This window comes from Brassica oleracea, chromosome C6, assembly GCF_000695525.1.
Source record: "Brassica oleracea var. oleracea cultivar TO1000 chromosome C6, BOL, whole genome shotgun sequence".
NCBI lineage: Eukaryota > Viridiplantae > Streptophyta > Magnoliopsida > Brassicales > Brassicaceae > Brassica > Brassica oleracea.
The window spans coordinates 8,293,834-8,320,808 of NC_027753.1; the positions used below are offsets into that span (position 1 = coordinate 8,293,834).

The 26,975-nt window shown below is 33.8% G+C and overlaps 4 protein-coding genes and 1 long non-coding RNA gene across 5 annotated transcripts; 3 read left to right on the forward strand and 2 right to left on the reverse strand.

Moving 5' to 3' along the window:
• Positions 1–417: 417 nt before the first annotated feature.
• Positions 418–1,957, forward strand: LOC106298336. Its single transcript, XM_013734439.1, has one exon. The coding sequence runs from the start codon at positions 762–764 to the stop codon at positions 1,749–1,751; it is 990 nt and encodes a 329-aa protein (XP_013589893.1). The 5' UTR covers positions 418–761; the 3' UTR covers positions 1,752–1,957.
• Positions 1,958–9,113: 7,156 nt separating this feature from the next.
• LOC106299049 (ubiquitin-like protein ATG12A) lies at positions 9,114–10,373 on the forward strand. Its single transcript, XM_013735182.1, has 6 exons — positions 9,114–9,233; positions 9,353–9,411; positions 9,529–9,597; positions 9,698–9,760; positions 9,883–9,983; positions 10,146–10,373. The coding sequence occupies exons 1-5, from the start codon at positions 9,197–9,199 to the stop codon at positions 9,940–9,942; spliced, it is 288 nt and encodes a 95-aa protein (XP_013590636.1). The 5' UTR covers positions 9,114–9,196; the 3' UTR covers positions 9,943–9,983; positions 10,146–10,373.
• A 1,984-nt stretch (positions 10,374–12,357) lies between these two features.
• LOC106299781 lies at positions 12,358–12,995 on the reverse strand. The gene is made up of 2 exons (XR_001261871.1): positions 12,912–12,995; positions 12,358–12,626 (listed from the first exon to the last, which is right to left on the reverse strand). It is a non-coding gene; the product is annotated as an uncharacterized LOC106299781 (long non-coding RNA).
• A 2,592-nt stretch (positions 12,996–15,587) lies between these two features.
• LOC106297384 (leucine-rich repeat extensin-like protein 3) lies at positions 15,588–16,118 on the forward strand. Its single transcript, XM_013733633.1, has one exon. The coding sequence runs from the start codon at positions 15,588–15,590 to the stop codon at positions 16,041–16,043; it is 456 nt and encodes a 151-aa protein (XP_013589087.1). The 3' UTR covers positions 16,044–16,118.
• A 2,329-nt stretch (positions 16,119–18,447) lies between these two features.
• LOC106296395 (dihydrolipoyllysine-residue acetyltransferase component 3 of pyruvate dehydrogenase complex, mitochondrial) lies at positions 18,448–22,545 on the reverse strand. Its single transcript, XM_013732522.1, has 19 exons — positions 22,333–22,545; positions 21,913–22,003; positions 21,726–21,790; positions 21,561–21,646; positions 21,410–21,447; positions 21,014–21,069; positions 20,856–20,930; positions 20,681–20,773; positions 20,302–20,541; positions 20,153–20,225; positions 19,969–20,069; positions 19,790–19,875; positions 19,634–19,709; positions 19,497–19,564; positions 19,362–19,428; positions 19,198–19,293; positions 19,014–19,116; positions 18,816–18,911; positions 18,448–18,741 (listed from the first exon to the last, which is right to left on the reverse strand). Exons 1-19 carry the CDS (start codon positions 22,372–22,374, stop codon positions 18,671–18,673), a joined length of 1,623 nt encoding a protein of 540 aa, XP_013587976.1. The 5' UTR covers positions 22,375–22,545; the 3' UTR covers positions 18,448–18,670.
• Between the last annotated feature and the right edge of the window lie 4,430 nt (positions 22,546–26,975).

Genomic DNA, 26,975 nt, shown 5'->3' on the forward strand with positions numbered 1-26,975 from the left:
TTATGTCTGAATCTAAAAACAAGATGCAAGTTATACTTTTGTTTTATTAATTTTAGTGCTTTCGTATATTCACTATTAGTTTTTAAAGCTTGACCATTTTTTAAAAACAGTATGCAATATTTTTTATAATAACTAAATCGAGTTTTTGTCAAATTATTGATACATGTGTTTAATTCTTTTTTTTTTTTGCTAATGTATAAACAAACTTATAAATACATGTCATTTTCTCCAATTTTGAGTGAGAATATTGCTAAAATAATTCATACTTTTGTGTATTCAATTTCTTTACTATTTTGTTTATTTTTTATATTCATTAGATAACCACCCATCGAAAGCTTAATTGAAAATAAAAAACTATTTTCCCACAAAGCTATGTTAGGAAAAAAAAAACTCGCATGGTTAACTAGTAAAAGTAAGACCTACCAAGTTAATAATAACAAAAAGAGTTAAATACAGTAATATACATTGTTGCCAACAACTATATTCCCGTCTGGCACCCAGTTTCCACCTAAGTAAATACCGAATGCCATAGGAAAATAATAAGACACGTGGCAGTGAGTAACATTTGGCTGATAAGACCCCTCCCTACTTTCTTCTTCCTCCTCCTCCTCCTCCTCCTCCTCCTCACTCTCAGCTCACAAGAAGAAACAAAGCGTGCTTCTTCTCTCATCACTCTCTCTCTCATCACTTTCTCTCTCGCTCTTCACCCGAAACTCCAACACTATCATTACCTTCTTCCTCTATATAAACTCAAGAATCTCATGGATCCTTGGGATAACAACACTATAGACCACCAGTACCGCCGCCGAGATCACCGCCATCCTTCCTTCTCCTCCACTCTCCTCGACCAAATCTACCGCTCCACCGACGACTCCTCCGACGTCTCCATGAGGAAGAAACAGAACCGCGCCGCCTCTCTCGACGAGAATCGCGTCTGCCTCGAGAAAATCCTCCTTAACCGCCGCAAAACCGCCGATGATTTCGTTAGATCCAGGAATCCGAACACCGTCACCGTCGAGCCAGTTTTCTTCAAGCATTCGAGCTCCAGCTCCTCCGACTCGAGCGGATTCTCCTCCTCCGAGTCCGATTCCTTCTACAGACGAACTCACTCCTCGCGTTCCCCGCCGGAGATTCACCATCATCCTAAGCCGATTCGAACCGCCGTCGAGAGACCTAACAACAATAATAATAATAAAGTGAAATCGAAGGCGTTGAAGATGTACAGCGATTTGAAGAAAGTGAAGCAGCCGATCTCTCCCGGCGGGCGTCTCGCCACGTTCCTCAACTCTCTCTTCACCGGAAACACAAAGAAACCTAATAAAACCGTTTCCACCGCCACGTCATCACACACCACTTGCTCGTCAGCGTCTTCCTTCTCCAGATCTTGTTTGAGCAAAACGACGTCGTCCAGCGAAAAATCGAAACGGTCTGTTCGTTTCGGCCCCGTCAACGTCATCCTCGACGAGAACTCCGCTCGTCATCATCGAAGCTTGGATACTCGTGAGAGCCGAGTTATGGAGGAGAATCGTCGCGTGATTGAAGCAGCCAAGGAGCTTATCAGAACTTACCAGAAGAATAAAAACGTCGTCAACATCTCCGTCGAGGAAGAAGACGATGATGCTGCGAGTTGCGCGAGCTCTGACCTGTTTGAATTGGATAATCTATCGTCGATAGGGATCGAAAGGTATCGCGAAGAGCTTCCCGTCTACGAAACAACTCGTTTGAACACGAATCGTATTATCTCCAGATGAATTAATTGTTTAGTTTCTAATATTAATAATTACTTACTTGGTTTGGGGTGGATTAATTAAATTTGGATTAATACAGTTTTATCATGAGTGAGGTTAATTATATATAATGTAGTGTTTCCACAAAATGAGTTTACTACTAGTAGACTTAGCTTGATCAGCTCGTAGTTATAATTTGGATTAATTAATGACTAATTAGCCAGAACTTTGATATCAAGAGGTGCCTGAGATGAAGATCATAGATCTCTGGAGAGGAGTTGAAAAGCATGACAAAAACATGAAAATAGGAAAGACAGATTTTTCTACCCTTTGTCAATAATTTAGATAGCAAATAGAGGTCGATGTTATTTACTGTCACTTGTTGGGATCCACTCATAAAAATAATATTTATTATGGTTTACTTTTTTTTTTTTTTTAAACATTATCATTGGTTTGTATTTTCAACACTTTGGAGCAAATAAGTACGACTCTACTCCTCTTATATATATTAAACCAGAATTCACAATTTTGATTTATGTGTGATTTTTAAAAAAATGAATCTAATAGACATATTACTAAGAAGTCATATTACACTTAATCTCTAATTTTATCATTGAAATTTTGGGCCTACAAGAAATTTTTATTGGGCTATCAATAATTGGATTTAAACAATAGATGGTTCATTAGATTTATAGATAATATAAATTAAATAGATATAATTTAATGTTGTAATACTATACCTTCATATGTTAATTATTTAAATATTTATCGATGTTAACTTTTAAAATTATAAAGATTTTTTTTTAAATAACAAAAATCATATTATCTAACAATGATTAATCTTTACCACCTTAAACCAATGAATTTTTTTTTTAAACTATATAGTTTATTTTAAAAATTAAACAAAAACTAAATGTTTAATTATTTACTCGATAATATAAATCTATGAAGCAAAAAATTTAATTTTTAAATAACTTTCTAAATTTGTGAAATGTTACAATATCTTTGAATATGACAATAAAACAATATTTTACTAATCTTTATAGATACAGTTACGATTCTAATAATGAAATAATAATCCGAAAATATATATATAGAAAAAGATATGAATACTTGTGAAAGTTTAAAACAATCTATTTAATGAAAAAAATATACCGTAAACTTATTATGTTTTAAAAATTGATAGACATATAGATTATAATATATACCAATTTAAAATTAAAAACAAAATATTTACATAAAAATAAATGAAAACAAAAATCCGCGCCGAGTTCTAGTTTAGTTTAATTACCAACCAATCAATTATGGAGTCTTAGAATATCCGGCTTTCTTTACTAGCTAGTAAATTGTTTGATGGTTTCAAGTTCTAATAATATGCTGTATCCTATAACAATATAATTAATTTTTCAAAATTTAAAATCATATCATAATTTAAATTCACTAACCAGTAGTTGACCAAAAAAAATTCACTACTCCACTTATTTCATATTAAGTGTTTTAAGGGAGAGAGGCTCGGTGAAATAGACATGTCTGTGAAGATGCTTCAAATTTATTTTATTATAAATGTCATTTTACATTTTTAATGTAAATATTAAATAAATTTATAGTTTTTAACTTTTAATTTTAATTTATTAATTAATAAAATCAAACAGTACTAAACAGGAATAAAATAAAAAAAATTATTGCGTGCAAAAATCGTTTATGAGATGGAGGGAGTTTATGAGGTGGAGGGAGTAACTAGTAACCGCACTTCCACAATCTCCCCCAAGATGGAATTCACTTACCAATGCTTCTGTTGTTTTACTTTCGTGGAACTACTTTAAATTTAAAATAAATTAATGAGAAAAGTAATTATTTGAGTTGATTTTACTGAATATTAATCATGATAAATAAGATAGGGGACAAGAGTGACAGAGACATGGTCTCAAATGTCATGGACAAGAGTATCCAATAATTTGATTCTCTTTTACCACAATTTGTTAGCTAAATTGACTTGTTTTTGTCCCAAGTGCGACTTTAATGAAGATTACAATTATATTAGACTCATGTAATTCTCGTATGTATATGTAAGTTAAAAAAAAAACTAAGTTAATTTAATAAGTTAAACTCCTATCCATCATATTTGAAAAAACTAATCTACCATGTATGTTAAAAATTCAACAATGACTCTTGTACTATGCATCTTATAGCAATAGTTCTTACCACTTAAGTCGGACGCCGAATATGAAGTCATCGTACATGTATAGAAACAAATAAGGTTTATTAATAGCTTAATCATATATAGCCTAATGATACGATACACTGATATAGCATTTAAAACATTCTTAGTTTAATAAGTACACTTTCTCAAAAAATAAAACAAGTAAGAAGAAAAAAGGATAATCCGTAGAGCCACTACAAAATCCTATACAAAAGGAGCATAAAAAACACGCTAACACTATTCATTTGGTGAGATAGTATCAATTTTGATGTATTATTGAAGATGAAATTACACCAAATTTGGTGTCTTGGTGTCTGGAGATGGTGTTTTGGTGTCTGGAGATGGTCTAAGTTATGCAATGCAGCCTAATAAAATTAGATTGACATCACTCAACATATATACCAATCCAGTGATGTAATTAACAAGCAAACTCAAGTAGTTTTATTTGGTATAATTTAGATATTTGGTCATGAAATTCATGTTTATCTAAGTGTGGAATACATGCAAAATCTCGCTTATGCTAAGTTGCTAACCATATTAAATAGAATATGTGATCCGTTATGTCAATAAAATTAGAGAGCTAACACTCCAAACAATATAATATGTTGAAAATATAATCAAAACGAGAAATTGTATGTCGTTCTACAGTTTGCAGGTGGACCGTTATAAGCAAGAAGTTGGTGAACATATCAATCAATAAAAGCAATTGGACAGCAACATATCATACGTAAAAAAAAAAAAAAAAAAAAAAACATATCATACGTAAAACTACACCACAAGTTTACGTATATTTAATAAAAGAGGACTCTAGGGCCAAACCATGTCCCAGAACAACCATGCATGCACGACACGACTCGTCATTCTCATGCACTTACTGTGCCTTACAGTGGCGGACGCAAGTGATGAGGAATGGGGTCATGTGCCCCCATCTAAATATGATTCTGCATCCGCCACTGGTGCCTTAAGTCCTTAACCCATCAGAATGCTCGCGATGAAATGGTTTTGATACACATCTTGCCGATTTGTTCAGACTTACAAAACAATATAGCGGATTATTTTGATGCTCATAAACATTTGTACATATATTAAACAAGGTAGATTTACCAAATTTCAGATCGACGAGATACAATGCTTCCAATAGGTAGGTTACGTTTGCTTTTGTTGCACGCAAAATTTGTTTTTATTACTCAAAACTTGAATAGCTAAATTACGGTACTATTTCGGAGCTGGACTACTTATCGGATGGTTCATTTATATTATTTTTTTCCATTTATATTAATTAAATCTAACATTTTAACAATATCAGTAAAATAACAGTTTTAGCAATATATAGTTACCTGTTTTGTTTTTGTATCATCAAAAAAGTTATGGAGTCTTATAAATCTACATACTATCAATTTTGTTACAAGCGTCATTGATTATAGCACCTTTAAAATTTTGAAATAAGTACTTGTATAATTAGCATCTTTGAGTTTGGATTGGTGCCACAACCATAAAAGTAAGTGATCATCAACACATTCATACCAGAATGCTACAATGCCAAATATCCTGGTTGTAGTTTATTTCTCCTACAATTTCGAGAAATGAGGTAGAATAATTTTGGAAAAATCTTTATCATACCAATAGAAATCTTTATTATACCAATAGAGTTGAAACACTAAACAAACAATATTAATGATGAACAAAACACGGAAAATCTTAACATTTAGACCCCAAAAAAAAAGACGGAAAATAACTATCATGTGTTTACGTTTCTGTGTCACGCTATTTTCAGTTTCAAATACAACAAATTTGCGTCTTAAATGATATGGTCTGTGTGTATTACGATTTACGAACATAACATCTGATATAGCGATGGTTTCTGAATGAACAAAAGTCTGATATTTCTGGAGAAAACAAAATGAAAGAGACAGAGTAAGAGTTTTCAATTTAAGAGGGCAACGTGGATAGGTAGCTACATACAGAGACCAAAACAAGTGGATATGACTTTTGCCCGAACATGACGGGTGGCCTCTTATGTCTACTGGTTGTCGCGCGTGCACACGTGTGAACCCTTCTTTTTAAGATGTGATTACAAATGTGCTACAATACTTTTTGAGAAATAACATGTCAAATTAATTATTGAGAAAGTCTTTCAGTATCAGAAATTTCAAAATTTCAAAACAAACATAAATTCATAGCATTATATTTGAGGCTTTCTATTTTGTTTTAGGTTAAATTTTTAACAATAAAATGACTCTTCAATCGATTTGATATTAGATTTATGTTACTTGTAGACTACTTTAAAATAAAATTATATTGACATTTTGACTTTTGACTTTATGTTTTAACGAGATACTTTTTTTAAAAAGTTTTTTTTATAAACTCTAAAGTATTTATTTCGATATAATTAATATTTTCTGTTGTGCTTAGAATAATTTTGATGATAGTTTTACTTATTTTATCTTTTAAACTCATCTCATATATAGAGACATATTTAATTTAAATATAAAATCAAGGAATCCTTCTTCATTTGGGATATATAAATAATATGAACAAAGCCAAAAATAGAATATTGAAAAATGCATATAATTGAGTTGTTACTTGTCACCGTAAGTATTTTATTTGATGAATGAAATTAAATATGTTTATTTTGTCGTCATTCAACAGTTTGAAGTTACAATATATTTTGATGTAAACGCTATATTTTTTTGATAAAAGATTTAAACGGTGTGTAAACGCTATATTTGAAAAAACAACAACAAAAACGCTTTAATAATTGCAATAACAGTATTAGAAATAGAAATGTTGAATGATATTTTTGTAAAAGAAAAAGGGGCAAATGTGAAATATGCTAAACCCGAAAAAAACAAAGTAAAAAGAAGAATGCTTTGTTTTGTTGGATGCCCAAGACGATGATTGTCACTGACGTGCAGCTTTTGTCTGAAAGATGATACGGCGTTGTATCAACACCACTTCGTTTCACATTCCAGTAGAAAGATTCTTCCATTAATCCCAATATTTTTGTAATTTTTTGTTAACTTTCCCAAGTGTAAAAGTCATGAGATCGGACAAAAAAGAGTTGCGAGATAAATTAGTGCCAGTAATAGTATGTGTACTTTTTTGGGGTTCTTGTTCCACGTATGAAATAAAACAAAATGTCCTCTAATTCAAATTAGTGCTGCATTTACAAGGATCCAGAGAAAACATTAGGTTAAATCAATCATATGCATCAACTTTTGGATAAATTAGGAACAAATAATAGTTGTTGTTTGTTGGTCGATCAGTCCAAATTCATATTTTTGATAAATCAGTCCAATTCATCTTTATCTGTTTAATTAATATTAAATTTGTCTTCTCTCATATGCCACAAGTAAAATGGAGACAAAAGAAAATAATGTTCCAAGTACACAGAAATTTGTTTTCAACTATTCTTATTAATAGTATTATAGTTATGGTCGAAGATAATTTAATCGACATCAACTCTATGGACTAAAGACTAGCAAGACTAGGGTGGATATTTCGGCTTAATTTTGTATCCAGTTCGATTTGATTTATTTGGGTTTAATAAAATTTTAACCAACTGAGTTAATTAAAATTTTAACCAAAATCAATCCAAATTAGATTGGTTTGGTTTGTGTACGGTTGAATTCGGTTTTAATTCAGTTTGGTTTTAGTTCTTTTTTTTTTATTTGTGTATGTTGAGTTTAATCGAGTTAATTTTTTTAGTTTTTTTTTTCTATTTTGGTTACAATATAAAAACATAAAACAAAGCAACACTAAATCATTATTTTCTTCATATTTAAACATAAAACCAAAGATCTCAATAAAAATATAAAAGATGCAATTACTTTCAAACCTAAGATAAATATAATAGGCAATATTTTTGGGTTTGATGTTAATGTAAGAGATTCATATTTTTATTTTAGTTTTAGTTTTTTTCCACTATTCATTTAGAAGTAGAATATATAAAATTATGTTTAATTTTTTAGTTTTTACATTAAATGATTAAATATCTTAAATCTTAATATTATTAGTATATTTAGTTAATTTAGTTTTTTTTAAAATCGACTTTTAGGTTCGGTTTAAAACCAAACAAAAAATTATATTTCAGTTGATAAAACTTTTAACCAAACAGGTTCGACATTTACTTTACTTTAGTTTGGTTCTGTTGGATTGGTTTGGTTTTGTTCGTTTTTTACCCACCCCTAAGCAATAGCAATAGTCGAGCTTTTAACCGCAATTGTAACACAAAATTCCACCATGTTTATCGACTAAACATATCATGTTAAAATAACTAAATCCAAAATTTTATCTTTTATAAATAGGTAAAATATTTTTTTTGTTGGCCAAAAAGAAGAAAATTTTGAGAAGTTACTTGACATACATTATGTTGGGTACTGCTTTTTTAAAATACATTCGATCAAAAACACTCTAGGGTTTTAAATTTAGTGATTATGGTTTAAGGTTTAGGATTTAGGAGTGTGGGTGGATTTATAAACTTTTATAAATAATTCTTGCATCTATAAATGATTAAGAGGGTTAATTTGTCTTTTTTTTATAATAAACTTAATGAATTTATGAAAGTGATTATCATTTAAATGTAAATTTAAAAAATAAGATCAAATTTGAGATAAAATTGGAATTTCCCTAGAAAATATCATAGGATAACATTAAACATTTTTGTTACAAAATAGCACATAAGAGAAAAATTTCCAAAATATCAACAATCTTTAGTATTTAGAGGACAAAGTTAAAATAAATTTTATCTTAATAAAATTTTAGTTTATGTTTATTGATTATTATAAAAGTTTATTTTTAATAAATTTTATAATTGAGTTTATTTCTATTGATTATTATATAATGTCTAGTATTTAGAGGACAAAGTTAAAATAAAACCTTAGAATTTGGAATAATTTAATCATTTTATTCTTTAATTAATGTTACTTTAAATATTTTTCTTATATGCTATTTTCATAATTTTTGTTATTAAGTGATGAGGGTCAAGTTGATCTTGAAGTGTGTTTTTTTTTTTTGGGCAACAGTTGATCTTGAAGTGTGAAACAAATAAATTCATGCAAATTGGACTTATAACCAATGAGCGATGTGGTTTAAAATCTTCGGTTCAATGTTTGTTACAGTTTAAATTTATTTAATTCGTTTTAAAGCCTAATTTAACCTGGGCTTTAAAAGCCCAAAATATAATCGTCAATCGCAGACGTGAACGAAAGAGTGACGTCTTCCTTCTTCAGCTCTCTCTCTCTCTCTCTCTCCTTGGAATCATTCATCAATGGCGGAGACAGAGTCACCGAGCTCTGTTCGTAAAGGCGAGGCTTTGATTCATCTAACCAAATTCAAACAATCGAATTCATCTATGAACCGATTCAATTTCGTCAATTTCAGTTTCGATTTTGATTGATTTATAGGGTTTCTATGTATATGACAGTTGTTGTTCATCTGAGAGCTACTGGAGGCGCTCCTATTCTCAAACAATCTAAATTCAAGGTATGAAATCGCTTCACCTTCCACGCTATTTAGGGCTTTTAGGTTTAGGGTTTGATCAGTTCTTCCAGAAAAGCGATGATCTTTCTTGACTGATAAGTTTCGTTGTCGTGTGAACAGATCCCAGGAACTGATAAATTTGCTAAAGTGATTGACTTTTTAAGAAGACAGCTTCATTCTGACTCATTGGTAATAAAACACAGCTTCTCCTTCTTCTATGTGTGTATGTATGGATCTTTGGAGTTCGATTGTAACCAGTTATGTCGTTTTCTTTCTTTCTTTGTTTAAGTTTGTCTATGTGAACAGTGCTTTCTCGCCAAATCCTGATGAATCAGTAAACGATCTATACAAGGTAAGTCTTTTCACTTCGCACCCATTTGTGTATCACAAAAAAAAATCTCTGTTTCTAGTATTACCTTGGAAATGATATGCCTATTTGCTTATGTTATGTAGTTGGGGTTTTGGTATTTGCAGAACTTTGGCTTTGATGGTAAACTGGTGGTTAACTATGCGTTTTCAATGGCGTGGGGATAAATCCCTATATACTACTACAGTCTACAGTGTTCTCAGGCCGTGTAAGCACATTTTTCATGCTGTTAACTCTCTTTCTTTTTCGGCTTTAACTTAGCATTCAATTGTAGAAGTTTATCCACCAAGATCTAATACACATCTATGCATAATTGATGATGAGTGAAGTGATATATGAGAGCTTAAAGTCTCTGAGTTTTTCGTTTCAGGGTCTTGATGGATGCTCTGGTGACTTTCAGATGGAAGTTGCTGTACATAATGTAGCAATGGACTTGATATTTTTCACTCTACATACATGTAAATAAAGACCACATCAAAGTTCTAAAAACTAGATCTTCAATTCTCGTCTTTTTATTTTTGTTGGGCCTGTGTTTGAGATTCAGAATCAGGAAACAGAGGGAGTACATTATAATGCAATGAACTTGACATTGATATAATTAAGAGTATTATTAGGAAAATTGAAAATGGTTCTCTTAGAATGGAAAAAGAATCTGAGATCCGTTTATATTTAAATGGTATCCAGAAGTAATTCAAAGAAATAAAACCTCGTAATTAGCCTCTGTAATTTCGAATGCTAGATCAGACAAGATCTATAGCATTCAAGAATGATAAAGGTGGTTCTCATTACTTATTCCAGACATCAGAAGTCATCGCTTGCTTGAAATTCTTTGGTTGCTTAAAATTCTTTGGTTCACGTTCAAAGGTATAAGCAAGAGTATAAACTTGAAAGGAAGGAGATGAGCTATCATAAGAAAGAACAGAAGAGATGGGATATGGAGTGGGAAAAACAGGAACAAGATCTTGTGAAATAGAGGATATGTGTTTAGAAGTGGAAAGAAAAGGAACAAGGTTACAATGATACTTGGAAAGATAGTTTGGAGCTCTAGTAGTTTGTTTAAGTCTAGCTACATGTTCCACATTAACATCAGTATCATGTGTTTCAGTTTCAACAACCACAGGCGGAACATGAGAAGAACTGGCAGATGTGTCATGTACAGAACACTCAGAATGCATCGATGGCAAAGGCATGGAATCCACAAAATGCAAGGGAGAAGGCATTGGCAATATAGTGTTTGGAAACATATCTACAGTCTCATTCAAAAGATCAGTCGTTTTAAAAAGAAAATCAGTTTCATGAAACACAACATTTCTCGAAATGAAAACCGAACGAGACTCTAAGTTCAAAAGTTTATAGTCTTTATACCCCATAGGATAGCCTAGAAAAACACAAAGAAGAGTTCTAGGAGAAAATTTATTCCTATTTTTCAACAATAGGCCTGTTCTTTCGTCGACGACGCTGCTGCAGTTTCCGACGGTTAAAATTATAAAAGGAAAACAAATAATCAAAGGCATCATCTTTCTAACGGTTGCCGCCGAATTTATCAAAAATGCCCGCTTCCTCCAGCTTTTGTGTCGCTAAATTTTATAGCATCATCAAAGTCTTTGAATTTCCAGCCGCAGTGTGTTCAGCATCATCAATCGGCGGCTGTTTTAACTTTTGTTTCTGTTTTTTTTTTGTCTCCGTTGCCGTATTATTTTGAACACCGCCGCTGGAAGCAGCGGTGATGAAACGAACAGACCTAATGTAGATGCATAACACAAACAACCAAACATTTTTAACTGTGTGTAAGCAAGAGAGTTACCTGTTAAGCACTCATACGGAAAAACATTCTTAAGCAATGGAGATGGTAGACCAGACAAAATATATAGCATTCAAGAATGATAAAGGTGCTTCTCTTTCTTTTTTTTTGATCAAACAAAGTTGGTTCTCATTACTTAATGAATTAATGAACAAAACAAGATCGAATAAAAGTATATCTCTTTATAGTGTTTATTTATATACGGTGAGAATGTGTCTAATCGTAAATGAGCTGAAGTTATGCATCTTCATCACCGTCTTCTCACTTTATGAATGACATTATTATGTATTTATGTTATGGATTCCGGTGTTTCATCCGTTATGATCTTTAAAACTTTTGAATGTTGGGGTGAGTTAATTATCTCATACCAGCATCAATTATGTTATTTAAAGTTGTTTGACTATGAGATTTTAATCTGGAATGTTATATTGGTTTAATATTTTCTCCCTAGTTTTCTCCTTCTCTGCCCTTGAAGGATGTTTTTTTGTTCATATTTTACAGTGAGATTAAAAAGCAGGTGGTGAATTAATTGTCCACTAGATCCACTCAATATAGTAAGGTGGATTTGGTGTGATTGAAGTTAACTGGCATGATTTGCCTTCAATGGATTTTGGATTTCTACTATCAACACAAATTGCATAATATGTTATCAAAGATAATGTAACAGAAACAAAAGACAGTTCAAAATAAACACTTTTAAAAATGATTTGAATTTATTTTACAGTATTTATATTTTATATGCTAGAGAAACAATATATTCAGAAATTGCTAGGTATTATTTATAAAGAGTTTATGTTTTTCAATTCATTTTTCCTTTAAATTTTATATGATAATAATCTAACCAAAGTTACAACTAATGTTTAGTATAGGGAGTACAACAACAAAGATATTTAGAACCATCTGGACTGAGCATGCATAAACCAAGAGTTCCATGTGGGAACTCAGGCGGTCCACATCGACTCTTACATTCGTAGCTGAACCTGCACGAGCCTCTGTAGATACACTCGTCTTCATATCCGATTTGTTTTGTGTTCAAGTTCAATGCTATCACTTGCAAAAACAACAACCAATATTATTATTTTAATACGTTTTCGATTGGACGAAATAACATAATTGTTTTTAGACAATGTTTTTTTTTTTGAAAAAAAAAAGTTTTTAGACAATGTTTGCCATTTTTATTCTAAATATCGTGAGGCTCGGACCCGAAGACAATGTTTGCTTATTTTTCTTGATGTTCTTTATATCAAGAAAAAAATTTGTATTGGAAACGTGTGTGGCAAATATTCAAGAAAAAAATGGTGTTGGACTGAAAATAAGAAGAATAAAAAGGTTTACCCTTTGATTGAGAAGCATACAGGAGAAAACATGAGATGACAAGGGCAGCAAGTTGAAACTTTGACATAGCTATTCTTTGAATGGTATAAGTTTTGATGTTATAAGTTTTAGATGTTAAATGCATGCCTATATATATGTGAGTAGTTGACCTGAAATCTTAACATTAACCAAAAAGTTGTAAAAAGAAACATTAACAAAAAAAAGAAATTGTTGACCTTAGAAAATATATAAAGGAATAATAATTCTAATCTGGAAAGGATTTAAGGTGAGATCTTTTGCAAAAGAAAGAATTGGCAAATTAAGACACATTCAACTTCCAATCTAACTTCTTGGTCATGTTTGACATATCTTGGCCTTTATAAATGGGAAATAATTTTTATAAATATTTAAAATTACGAAAAAATAAAACGATTATACACTATTATAAATATTTAAAAAATAGTTTTATCACACCGCAACCACCACGACATATGGCTATGGTTACCTCGTCCACCTACAACAGTCCAATGTTATCATTGATTTTTTTTTTATTACTTTGACTGTTATTCCTCTTTTGATTTTCAGAAAATAAAATATTTTTTGTTTCACTTAAATATGTGTGTTGCCACTTGCCAACAAATATGTTAGCTTTAATTATCTTAAAAGAGAAGATGTTACAACTTTTGTTATTCTGATTACCAAACACAAAAAAAGTTTGGTTATCCTCTATTATAAATCGTTATCATCGTTAATCAGAGGCTCGGTTCATTTTCAACTTAAAAAGGAGATTAGGTTACTCCCTCCTTTTCAAAATAATTATTCGATGGGAAATTTCATATTTACCATTTTTATGGTACCATTTTCATTTTTATCACCACTGAAGAGACATTTTTCAAAAATATTTTTTTATTAAGTGTCATAAGACTCTTATATTTTTGTTTTCTATATATATAATAAATCATTATTTAAATAAATAAAAATTTAATTTTTTTTAAAACATTATATTTTAGGGTTTCGAATTATACTTTTTCAAATTCGAACATTTTTATAAAACAAATTTTAATTTCTTTTTTCAAATTTTTTTTTTGAAAATCGAAAACTATGTTTGAAACTATTTATTTTTTTTATATATATTTTTAAACTATTTATTTATACATTTATTAGAATCATAAATTTCACATTCCAAAAACCTCACTCCACCCCTCAATTCTAAACCCTAAGTTTAGATTAGCTAACTCTATGACTATAAGTGTCTTTTACTTTTCTTGAGAATGAAAGTGGTTAGTGTAAACATGAAATTGAGACTATGAATGTGATATTTGTAAGAATTTCCCTATATTCTATAGTTTTCACACTTATTAAGAAAACACGTAAATTTTTGACAATAAATACATTGTTTTTCCGTGTTTAACTATTTTCTTGATTTTTAACCAATCAAAGTTCAGTAAATACAATTAATGTTTTTGAAATTTGCAATTTGTAATTATTACATACATTAAATTTGTAATTATTACATACATTGAAATGGTAAAATATGAATCTTTCAGAAACAATTTTTTTTTCTAAAATATGGATTACTCTGAAACGGATGGAGTATTATCCCCTATATATTAATTAAGAATCATTTAAAAAGTTGTAACTTTAAATTTGTATTAATTAAAAAGAGATTTTGCTTAGGTGTCACTTAATTAGAATGTCAATTTAGCTTACGCGGCAACTTAAGAATCAATTGAAAAAATGTTGGTCCAAATCCAATTACTAGGAAACATTATATTAACCCAAAATATAAGAAGCGTGTATTTTTTCCTTAAATAAAAACTACATAATTACCTAATATGACTAACATATAAACGAAAATTAATGACTATGAATAATAAAGATTTGATAACAATTTTTGCATCATTCTTTATTTTTGTTTAATTTTATATTATTAACTAAAAAATTAAACAATTATATTAACCATATAATACAAAAATTAGATTTTTTCTTATATGTTATATTTAAATTTTTTTTAAACGACTTTAAATTACAAAATGAGGAAACATTATCTGTTATATTTTTCTTATATGTTATATTTTGAATATTTTAAACAGCTTTAAATTACAAAAAATGTAAGTCTTCCTTAAACATACGACTAACAACATTAAAATGACATGTATCATTTCGATGGTTGATCTGAAACCTTTCAAAACCATATGAAAGACAAATGTCAAAATAATTCAACTGTAGAAACATTACTGTTCATTTTTTCAAGAATGTGTTCGGTGGCAAAAAATTAGGCTTTTGTGTCATAATTTGTTTAATGTCTAATCCGATCAATCCATGATATATTAATTATAGTTTAGTTCTATAATTTTTAATAAAACTTGATCCGGTCAATCAGAAAGAAATTATATAATAGCAGGAAAAAAACATTGTATACGTATAAATAAAATGATCAAATATATAAAAAAAAATAGTTGATAATATATACAAATAAATTCACCATGGACGAAGGCAAACAAGACTTATCCCGGTATATCTATTAATCGTTAATAGTACTTAGTAACCATATTTAGCTCTAAGAAGCAAGTCTGTTATTCTTCTCTCTGTCTTTTCCCGGGAAATAATATTAACCCGCTTCTCTCTTTCTATGTCAAATAGGAAACAGAGAAAGATTGTTCCTTTGATGCCACATTTGGATTCAATCTCATGAAAATGGGTTCCTTGATTCTTCACATTTTGATTCTCGCCTTATCTTTCACCATCCATTGTTTCCTCCTCGTCAAATCACAAGAACCGCCTCTCTTTACACAATCTCCTCCACCGCCGCCTCCGCCTCCACCACCGCCGCCACCACCACCACCGCCGCCTCCACTTGACAATGTGACAGACATTCCTGCTCCTTCTCCAGTCTCGGATTCAATTGCGCCTCTATCTTCGCCACCACCTCATCCTCCACCGCGGCGGAGTCCAAAGTCAGAACCTTTTCCACCGCCTCCTGAGCCACGGCGGTTTGGGGGGTCTCCGGAGAAGCATAAGAGAGGTGGATTAAACAAAGGGGAGACTGTGGGACTGGTCTTTGTTGGGTTAATAGCAATGTTGCAGGTGTTGGTTGTTGTCTTCTTGGTTCTCAAGAGAAGGCAATTTATCAGACAGAAAGAAACTCAATGACAGATGCTTAACTACTTTGTAATTCATTTAACAAATGTTTGATTAGAGTGAAGGATTGTAGAGGAGAGAATTTTAGCGGGAAAGATAATGCAAACTGTTATTAACTCATGTATGATGTAGAATTATTTTTATGATTGCACAAATTATTTGTTTACTTCAAGATGAAACTGATTTAGTTTGGTGGGTTATAAAGGCTTATAATTTCTGCAATCTTTGATTGTGATGTGTTCCTAGGTGCATTCTTATGAAATGATGATGATGCGGAGATGATTCATACAGCATTAACAGAAGCCACTTCCTTTATTACATTCTTTTCTCTGTTCTGGAAGTTCAGAAAGACTTTTGAACATGGAACTCATAATAACCAGACATAACCTCCTTAGTTAGGATTCTTGTCTGCTTTAAGATTCTAATGTGAATATAGATCTCCTTCAGCAGTTAGGTATCACATTTTGATTTGTTTTAGAAGTCGTTTCTTTTAAGAAACTCCAGAAAGAATATGCAGCCTGATAAAGTGATGTATGTAACCATTAGATTCAAACAATGCATCAACTTAAAAGTTTCCATGTTGAGAGGCGGAACGAGCTGTATGTTCAGAGAGTAACAAAAGAAGAATCAATGGTCTCTTGAAGGTTTTATCTTTTATACTTTATATACTAAAGCACAAGTCACATGGCTAATAAAATTCTGACACATGGATTGTGCTTTAAAATTAATTGGAAAAACAAAACTAAATGCATCACTGATATAATTTTCTTTTGATTTAACTGTATCATCGGTTTTGTTCCTCATTCCCACCCACGATTCTACCTTTTTCACTTCGTTTTGAAACCACGATGTTCACCTCTCTCATATAAAACTGTTTATAACATAAATTAATCCTTTCGTTAAAAACATTCTTCTAACATCTTGACTTTCTCAAGGAAACAAAACAACTAATCCTTTCATTTCTCCTAAATTCAATTTTGATCTTGATAAGTTTCTTAATATCTTATTTTTCTACACCAATTGGAAACTTTTACCATTCATCTCATGGATTAATACTTAGAAGTTTATTGTCCACAAGTTTTTCAGATCCTGTATATTTGATCGATAGTCTTTGAACCTCTTTCAGAGCATCAATTACGCTTGAGTTGGAAATCACGTCGGGAAGAGTTGGATATTGGTACGATGATTTTGGAGAGATTCCTTGATGATTTTGTTGCAGAGTTTCCATAATCTACAGGAAAAAAAACTACAGGTATATATGGTGGCCGGTGGGGCATAATGAGTCCACATAGCATAAATATATTGTTCAGTTTTTTTTTTTTTTTTTTTTTTTTTTTGCTGCAGACATGTATAAGAAACCAAATCTTATTGAAGAATCAAATAAATTTCTGGCTGAGATTTGTTCGAGTGAAGTCGGAGAAGGTACGTTGAAGATGAATGGAGTAGTTAGGTAAGATGCAAACCGTTTAACCTTTCAATTCCATGTGAAAAAAAATAATCGTTTGAGAGCCTCATGTGTCAACTCAAAACTAATAAGTTAATTTCTAATCATTTTTGCAATTAATTTTGAATTTTTTTCAAGTTTTTAGTGGATAGTTTAACAGCTATCTAAAACATAAAAGAAATAATATTTTAAATAAAACCAATTATCTTTATAAAATCGTTAAATAATAATAAGAAACTATTTAAAAAAATCAAAAATCAATTGTAAATTTAATAGTAAAAAATCCTACAAACTATCAAGATAAGTAACGTGGCTTAACTTTGTTTAAAAGCATGGCTTTTAAAACAATATGTTTACAATTCATAGAAATATTTTGTAATAAAAAACCTATGTTAATTATAGAGAAAAAAACAAAAATAGCACTAAATCAAGTTTATGTTCCCAAACTAGCACTCAAGGTCAAAAGTCACAAAAATAGCACTTAATGTTTTATCAAAAGTCACAAACTTAGGGTTTAGAGTTAAAGGGTGGGGTTTAGGATTTAAGGTTTAGGGTTTAGGGTTTAGAGTTGAGAAATGAGGTTTTGGGGATAAGATTTCAAATTTTGAAAAATAAAAAAAATTAAAATTTTCAAAGGATAAACTTAGAAATGTGCTATTTTGGTCATTTTAGTTTTTAAGTGCTATTTTTGTGATATAAACTTAGAAAGGTGCTATTTTGGAGATTTGCTCTTAATTATATTTTGATTATTCATGAAAATTTGTTAGATAAATTATAATATTCATTAGTTTTCAAAAACATGCATCCCTTTCAAAATAATATCATAATTAATGTTTAACCTCTTCAAACGTTTTGTTTTACTGCAGTCAGCCTCTGTTCATAGAATATTTGAGGAAATTAACAATTTATATGTTTTAAATTATAACAACTTAGCATAAACTGACCCGTGCTGCGCACGGGAGATTATACTAGTTGATTCATAAAACTCAAAATATTATTTCGATTTAACAAAATAAACAATGGGGTTTAGTTTACCCATCCCCCCATGATCAATTAGAACCCTCCATATTTATTGGTACAAAAAAAAACAAAGAAAATAAATTGGTACAGAGTGTTTAAACCAGAGAAATGAGAGATCATAGACTCCTATGATGAGCTTTGACGTGTTTTGGTCATTGTGTGATTTTTCTCTCTCTTAAAGCAACATGGATTCAGGGTTCTCGATGTAGCCTTTGAATGCTTTCAACCATTCAGCTCCAATGGCACCTGCAGATAGCAGAATATTCGACTCAGTTTAACAGTTTTATGATGAATGTATGATGGTAGAAAACCTGACTTACCATCTACTACGCGATGGTCACAGCTCAGTGTTACAGGCATGTAAGAAGCAAAGTTGAATTCATCTGGACCGTTACCAGGAACAACTCTCTTCTCAGCTGTTTTTATTAAGATTTAGACACATAACACGAATCAGTTCTTGGATATTTGGGAAGATAGTAACATGTGCACTTTGTTCTGTAATGAGAGAGAGAGCTTACCAGATCCAACAGCTAGAATGGCGGCTTGAGGGGGATTAACCACTGCACAGAATTGCTTGATTCCAAAAGGTCCTCCCAAGTTAGAGACTGTAAATGTTCCTCCCTGAGAATGAAAGACTTTATTATCAGCTGTTTTTTTCAGAAAAATGGATACGATCAAAAGTGAGTGAGTGAACTCTCTCACCTCATAATCTTCTGGCTTTAAGCTGTTCTCTTTTGCTTTTTGAGCCAACAACCGAACTTCTTCTCCAATTGTGGACAGACCTTTCTTGTCTGCGTCCTGGAACCAAGAAATTCATATAATTAGCAATCTGAAATTTATTATAAAGTGCGGTTTTGCGCACACACCTTCACCACAGGAACATACAGCCCATTTTCTGTCTGCACTGCGACGTTGATGTTTACGTTTTTAAACCTACATATAGAATGGTTAAGATGTTCCCAGGCCAGAGATATTCAAAAGTTTGCAGTCGATGTACTTACTGGCGGATGTAATCATCAGTCCATGAACTATTGCATTGAGGAACTTTTCTGAGAGCTAACGCAGCAGCCTGAAACATATGCAGATAGCAAGTCATTTCAGAAGATCTTGTTTGCAAGTATACGCAAGTAATATGTACCTTAACAACAAGATCATTGACGGATATCCGTTTCCCACCAGAAGCCTCTTGGAATGAATTGAGTTGACTCCTCAAACTGCATATACAAAAAACCGCTTTGTCAAGCTTACTCATTGACAACGACTAAAAATACATCATCGGAAACTTAATCTTTACCCCATAAGTTTGTCAACACATGCATCAACGGTTAAGTAATAGTGAGGGATAGTTTGCTTTGAAAATGCCAAACGTGAGGCTGTAACCTGTCAAAATTATACAGTCAAAAGAGGTTTCAGAATCCTTGATCCTCTTGAAATTTGGTTACAAACCGTGCAAGGATTAAAAAAAAGCTTTACCTTCCGTATCTGGGAATGAGGGATGTCAACATAGTCCAAAGCTGGAACCTTAGAATGAGTGACCTTAGATTGCTTCGCAGTAGCTTCTTTACCACCTGAAGCTGCAACCATTGAAAGATGCATTAGGCAAGAAAGGTCTGACAGAAAAGGAAAGGGAAGGGAAAAGCCTAGGAGTTACTAATACCTAAGTAATCCTCGATATCAGCCTTCACTATTCGTCCTTCAGGACCTGTACCTTTGATGCTTGAAAGAGGCACCTGATGTAAATGAGAAGATGAACTAGCTTGAAAGATTAAAAACAAAATAATATCCTAGAACATTGTGAATACTAACATTATTGTCTTCAGCCAACTTTCTTGCAAGAGGGCTAGCAAAAACACGATCTCCTGAGGGAGGTGGGCTAGGCTTGGAAGTCTTTGGTTCAGGAGGCGGTGATGCCTGTTCTACCTTCTCTTCCTTTGGTGGGGGAGGAGCTGGTTCTTCTTTGGGAGGAGTGGCATCAGCAGTAGATGATGGGGTGTAATCTTTGAACTTTCCAATGTCCTCTTCATCTTCGACTGTAATAGCAATTACCTACTTGAAGGCAAAAAAGATTGACACAGTTACAGTTCACATTTCCACAAATGGAGTCTGGATCCTAAAATCAGTATCCGAGTCCCAAGAGAAACGACGATAATTACATAACTCTACAGAAACCAGAAAAGTTTCATACCTCTCCGACTTGGATTTCTTTTGACCCCTCCGCCTTTACAATTTTGGCGAGAAAGCCCTCTTCCATGCATTCCATTTCAACGGTGGCTTTATCCTAAACACACAGAACATAGTCAGCGTTATTTCCCAACATAAATATAAAAATACAAGATGAGAAGAGTCTAGATTGGCATTACAGTTTCAACTTCACAGAGTACTTCACCAGGAGCAACTTTATCACCTTCCTTTTTCAACCACTTGGCAATGTTACCCTGAGAATCGGAAAGGTAGCTTATTAGAACATAAAGACAAACGGACATAAGTTTTGATCAAGAGGTAGAATGGAGGTCCATGCCTCAGTCATTGTTGGCGAGAGAGAAGGCATCCCGATCTCTTGATGAGGAGGCAAATCTGAAACACATTTTCAGAAAATTCTAGGTAAAATGAACCAATCTAGAGTATATACCATTAAGCATCCTCAAGTGAAAAGTCAGGCAACTTTTAAAGCACTGCCAGTACGTAACTCTCTTAGGAGAGTTAAGCCCTTAGATTGTTATCAAGTACATAATTAGCCTATCAAAGAATTAAGTATTCGATAGAAAAATCATGAACTAGTATGGCTTATGTAAAACCCGATGAATGGCAATGCAAAACAGATTAACCTTAGCTAAATTAGAGTGGAAACTACAAGAGTAAAGTGTTAAAAAGCGCATAAAACAGAAGAAAAGTTGTGGGATAAATCGTTGACTACCTGAACCAGATGAAAATCCTCTAACTGATTGCATCGAACTGGAATGCAGAAAAAAAAAGCTTATTGTTAGGCCAAAGAAGTAACAACAGAAGCAGGCAGAAAAGGCTAATGCACATGCTGCAACATAAAGAGTAAGAGTCAGAGATGAAACCATGAAAACTCATGTCCAAGTCTCGGCCTTCCCACTGTACTGCTTAGTGTTGTCCTCGTAGTTGCAAAACTAATAGACACTGGTACCTATATAACAGAACTAACGAACATCAAGACCACAAAAATCTCTTAAGGCTTTAAGGTAAGTGAGAAGGGAAGGACTTACAATGTCAGTGCTACATCTGGTAATCCTCTCCACTGGTGAAAAGCCAAGACGGGCACTGGAAGCATCTGAAGACCATAGAAAAAAAAGAACATGCTGAAGCGATCGACAAGCAGAGAGTCTTAAGGAGACACACCACACAAAAATACAACTGGACAAAAAAAGATGTACTTCATGAGGACAACATTACCTTCTCTGCTCAGAGATGCACGCTTAGTACTGGAGAAGTGGCGGACTGATGCAGCCTGCTCGCGCCGCAATAAAGTGGAAACATCCTTCAACTGTCACAAACACACAAAAAAAAAAAAAAAACCAAATGGCGTTACAGATCTCAATCATCTAACAGAAGCAAAATCATAAAGCTTTTCAGTTTATCTGATTCAATTCAACTCAAATTCAATTCAAACCAAGGAGCAAGTTGACTCCATAAATCACAAATGATTCCAGGTTGATCATAAAGCTCTTCAATTTAGTATGAACCCAGAATTCAATCGAATCGCAAAAGCAGAAGAAACACAAGAAGCCAAACCCAATTCGAATTCTCATCAATAGCGAATGTTGCATATGATCGGAAAATGATGGGAGAAAACGGAATCGAGAAAGAAGTTACCTTCTTGGAGTGATTGAGGAGGATACGTGACGCGTAAGCCATTATCGGAACTGCTTAAGCCCGATCCGATTTTCGTTTCTCACTTCTCTCTCTCTCTCTCTCTGCGCGCTTCGGAAGGAAGGAAGGAAGAAGAAAACTTTTTGGTTGGACGACTGTTAGGGTTTTTATTTGGTTTCTCTCGGGTAAGATTTCTGATTTACCTTACCAATGAGGTAGAATCTGTGATCCGAGCCAGTGACTGGGTGAGACAGAGATAGAGCGGCTTTTATAATCGTACGGTCGAGATTAAAAGTTGACTACCATTTGACCATTTTTCTTATCGGGCTGGATATAGGCCCATTAAGAGCTTGTAATGGCCCACTCCAAATGGTTGTATAAATACTACTATCCTGCTCCGTTGGAAATAAGAATAAGCGGGAAACAATCTTATTCTTCTTCTCCGAGTGCCGAATCCATCACTTCAAGGTATATCGTTGTGACACACCCCCATTTACATAATAATAAAAATAATACGATAAATAATAATATCTGAAATTTCCATTTACAAAATACTTAAAAATCAACATTCATCGTGGAAATCCATAATATAAAATAACATCCGAAATATAGATAACGACATAACTCCGAAATATAAAGACAACATAAATTTGAAAGTCTAAAATAGGAAATAACATAACGATAAAAGTCTAAATGTCTAAAAGCTCGATAAAGATAAAAGCGATAAATAGAAGCGATAGTAGCCCAAAAGCCCAATAGCACCAGTCCGATAATCACTCCTGCTCGTCGGTCTCACCTGAAAGGGGGGAAAAGGAAGGAGGGGTGAGCAACATGGGAGTTGCCTAGCGAGGTATGGGAAGCTAAACCGTAAACCACTGATTGAGTTCATAGCACTACAACTATGTAGGCCTAGCTCTAGCATGAGACAATCACGGTGCCTATTACACCACACAGAACAATCAATATATGTCTAGTGCACTAGACATGCTACAACCAATGCGATGATAGTACATATCTACTCTTTGCACCCCGCATTCTCCTCATAAAGATATATATATATATATATATATAATTCAACAGGCGTCGTAATACAAAAGCCCACTCTGTACCCCGCAAATCAGGCATCGTATTGATTCAGAGGTCTCCTTTTGATTCGCATCTCGCTTCCAACAAACTCTGACAAACATGGTCGACATTCCCTAATCTGCTTTCACTTGATGATTCAAAACCTCCACTAGCTGACAAGGTGAATACAATTTCTCTGCGGTGATTTGACGTCTGTTGCAAAATAAACTCTGGTTCACCCTCAACTTTTCTCAACGCTGACACATGAACTACGTCATAGAAATCTTATACACTGCTGATAAAATAACTGCAAGCAACTGCTCCAATCCGCTCCACCGAAGGATACAATCCCATGTACCTCGTTTTAAGCTGCTTTAGCTTCTGAGTCTTAGGTCCCTCTTGAAATGTCTTTATTTTCAGGTATACTAGATCACCCATATGTAACTCCAAATCCTTACGGCGTTTAGCTGCATAACTCCTCTGACGGTTATGGGCTTCCTAAAGCCAATCTTTGAGCATGTCCATTTGCTATACCGTCTCTTGAACCATTAATAGTTCTAACTCATGTCGCTCCCCTACTTTGGTCCAACAAAGTGGTATACGATAAGGTCTACCATAAATAACCCTCATATAGTGATATCTCAATACTCAAAAGATAGCTGTCGATGTAGGCAAACTTTGCTAGATGTAGATGCTTTCCGAGCTTCCATTCCACTGGAAGGCGCAATCCTTGAGCATATCCTCTAATATCTGAACAGTCCTCTCTGACTGACCATCTGTCTGCGGTGATAAGTCGTAATCATATGGACCTTTGTTCCAAGCGCCTTCCGAAAGGTTATCCAAAATGCTGACATGAACTCACATTCCGATCCGATATAATACAGATAAGAACTCCATGCAACCTCACAATCACGTTGTTGTAGGTCTGCGCCAACTGCTCAACACTGGCGGTCTTCTAAAATATTTAGGGAATAGGCTGACTTGGTAAGTCTATCCATGACTACCCATGTGGCATCCTTTCCACATATGGTGATTTAAAATCCAGTAACAACATCCATAATCACCATGCCTTATTTCCTTTTCCCCTCCAGCAAAAGCAAGCTCAACAATAACCTGAGAGGTATCTGATCCATATACAAACCATCTGACATATATGTCCTTGCGAAGCAATGAAACTACAATTGTCTTCATACTAGACCAATTATAGTTAACACTTCATATCTTTGTACTCCTTGGTGTTCCCAATACATCGTTCATGTGCCTACCCAAGGCATTTGTCACCTGGTTGTCCTTACCAGATGGTATGCGATATCCAAACTGTAGCCTTCTACAAACTCAATCCAACTGCACTGTCCAAGTACAAGTTTTAATGAATGAAAATAAATTTCAGATTCTAGCGATCCCAGAGAACCTGAACATCTTTCCTGTACAATTACGATTTCCAAACAATAACCAAAATACCACTGCAACCACTCTGAATCATGAATAGGGTAGTCGGTCTCGTGAGGTCTCAACTGACGTGATGCATATGCAATGACATGATCCTCATGCATCAGTATCCAATCCGCAAATGATCATCATGCTCCTCTGCTCCAAAAATAAATCAAAGGGGTCGTCGATAAGTACAATCGCGCACGAAAAACATCGTTCATAAGCTTCACGAATGCTATCGGTGCATTCGTCGACCCAAATAGTATCACCAAAACTCATAATATTCCTAATGGAATACGCATTCCGTACATACTCCTCAGCTATAACAATTTGATGGTATCCTGATGCCAAGACAACCTTCGAGAACCATGACCCTCAACGTAGCTAATCCAACATTTCATGAATACGATGGTTACCATGTTCAAGTTCATGTAGTCGATACAAAGCGTGAAATTCTCATCTTTCTTCTTTACAAAGAATGATGATGTTTCCCACAGTGAAGTACTTGTCTGATGAATCTTCAATATGCTCTTTCAGCTCGGCCATCTCTGCTGGCACTAATCGGTTTGGAGCTCGTGAAACCGGTGCTGTCCCTGGTTCACACTCAATCGCAAGAGAGTTTCCTCTGTCTGGTGGTGACCCTTCCTAAGGCCACAAATACATCCTCACACTCTGCAATAACCGAAAGATCATGCATCTCATGTTGTCCATCATCCTTAACTGTCGAAGTGGTTGCCAAAAATCCCTCTGCTCATATACCCAATAACTCCTCATCATGTAGCATGCATGCAAATAAAATCTGCTCTGCTCTAGAAATATAAACTCTTGCCCTCAGGAAATCCAACACTACTCGATGTTGTGACAACCAGTCCATCCCAAAAATGATATCGTAAAAATATAGCTCCATCTCTGACGAGTCTCTGAACCAATCATCCTTCCAAGCATAACTGGTACACTACGATGAATATAAATACCTCCCAACGTCCGGTGTCAGTTGTCCAAACTGACACATCTCTGAAACGATCAACAAAGCCAAAAACTGGCAAACATACCAAGCGTAACTCCAATATCAACACAATGCAAGCTGCCGCACCCCAAATCCAAAAGTGATTCCCTACGAGTTTACACACTAACCATGCCTTCAAGGCAGTCAGTATACCCATACACACAAATAATACATGCCAACTCATGGCTCACATCTCACACCACATAATCTCCAGTAACAAAAACTCGTGGAGTGATGGGTTGAAGTCTGGGTGGTGGCAGAAACGTCACATATCCACTCGCAGACAATCTCTGAACGCGAACGACAAAACTGATAAACACTTGAGCCATCTGTCAAACTGTGATATCATCATCCATTTGTCGAACATCTGGCCGAAATCTTGTTAGCTAGAGAACGGATGACGATGAGTAACTCAACATATTGTCATATCTAGGATTTACATCTAACGCCCACACCAGATATGGACCGAACTGTCTCACGACGTTATGAACGTTCTTATTTTACCGGAGGGGTTTGAATTAGCCCCCCCCCCGATCGTATTTTCACCCGATATGAAAGAAAATATAGGAATGAGGAAAGGCTTACGGTGGATACCTAGGCACCCAGAGACGAGGAAGGGCGTAGTAAGCGACCAAATGATTCGGGGAGTTGAAAATAAGCGTAGATCTGAAGATTCCCGAATATGTTAACCTTTTGAACTGCTGCTGAACTATTTCTATGTATATAGATCCGTTTATAATTTATCTCCTCGATAAAAAAAATATTATGAATCTAAACTAAAAGGATCCAATTTTCTTCTGATCTCGATAAAGCTAATCAGAATCAATTGGCAAGAGGTCAACGATTGCGTGAGTTACTGAAACAATACCAATCAGCCACTAAGGATTTGAACAAAAATCTGGGGCATACCAATAATTTCTATTATCAAATGATATATGTTTTATTTGCAGTGATTGTAGAAATTCCATTTTCGGATTGCAGGCTGCAACTCGCCTACATGAAGCCGGAATTGCTAGTAATCGCCGGTCAGCCATACGGCGGTGAATTCTTTCCCAGGCCGAGACCTCGCCCGTGAAGTAAATCATCGCACCTATGGTCCAACCAATTGGGAGAGAATCAATAGATTCCTTTTCGGGAGCGATTC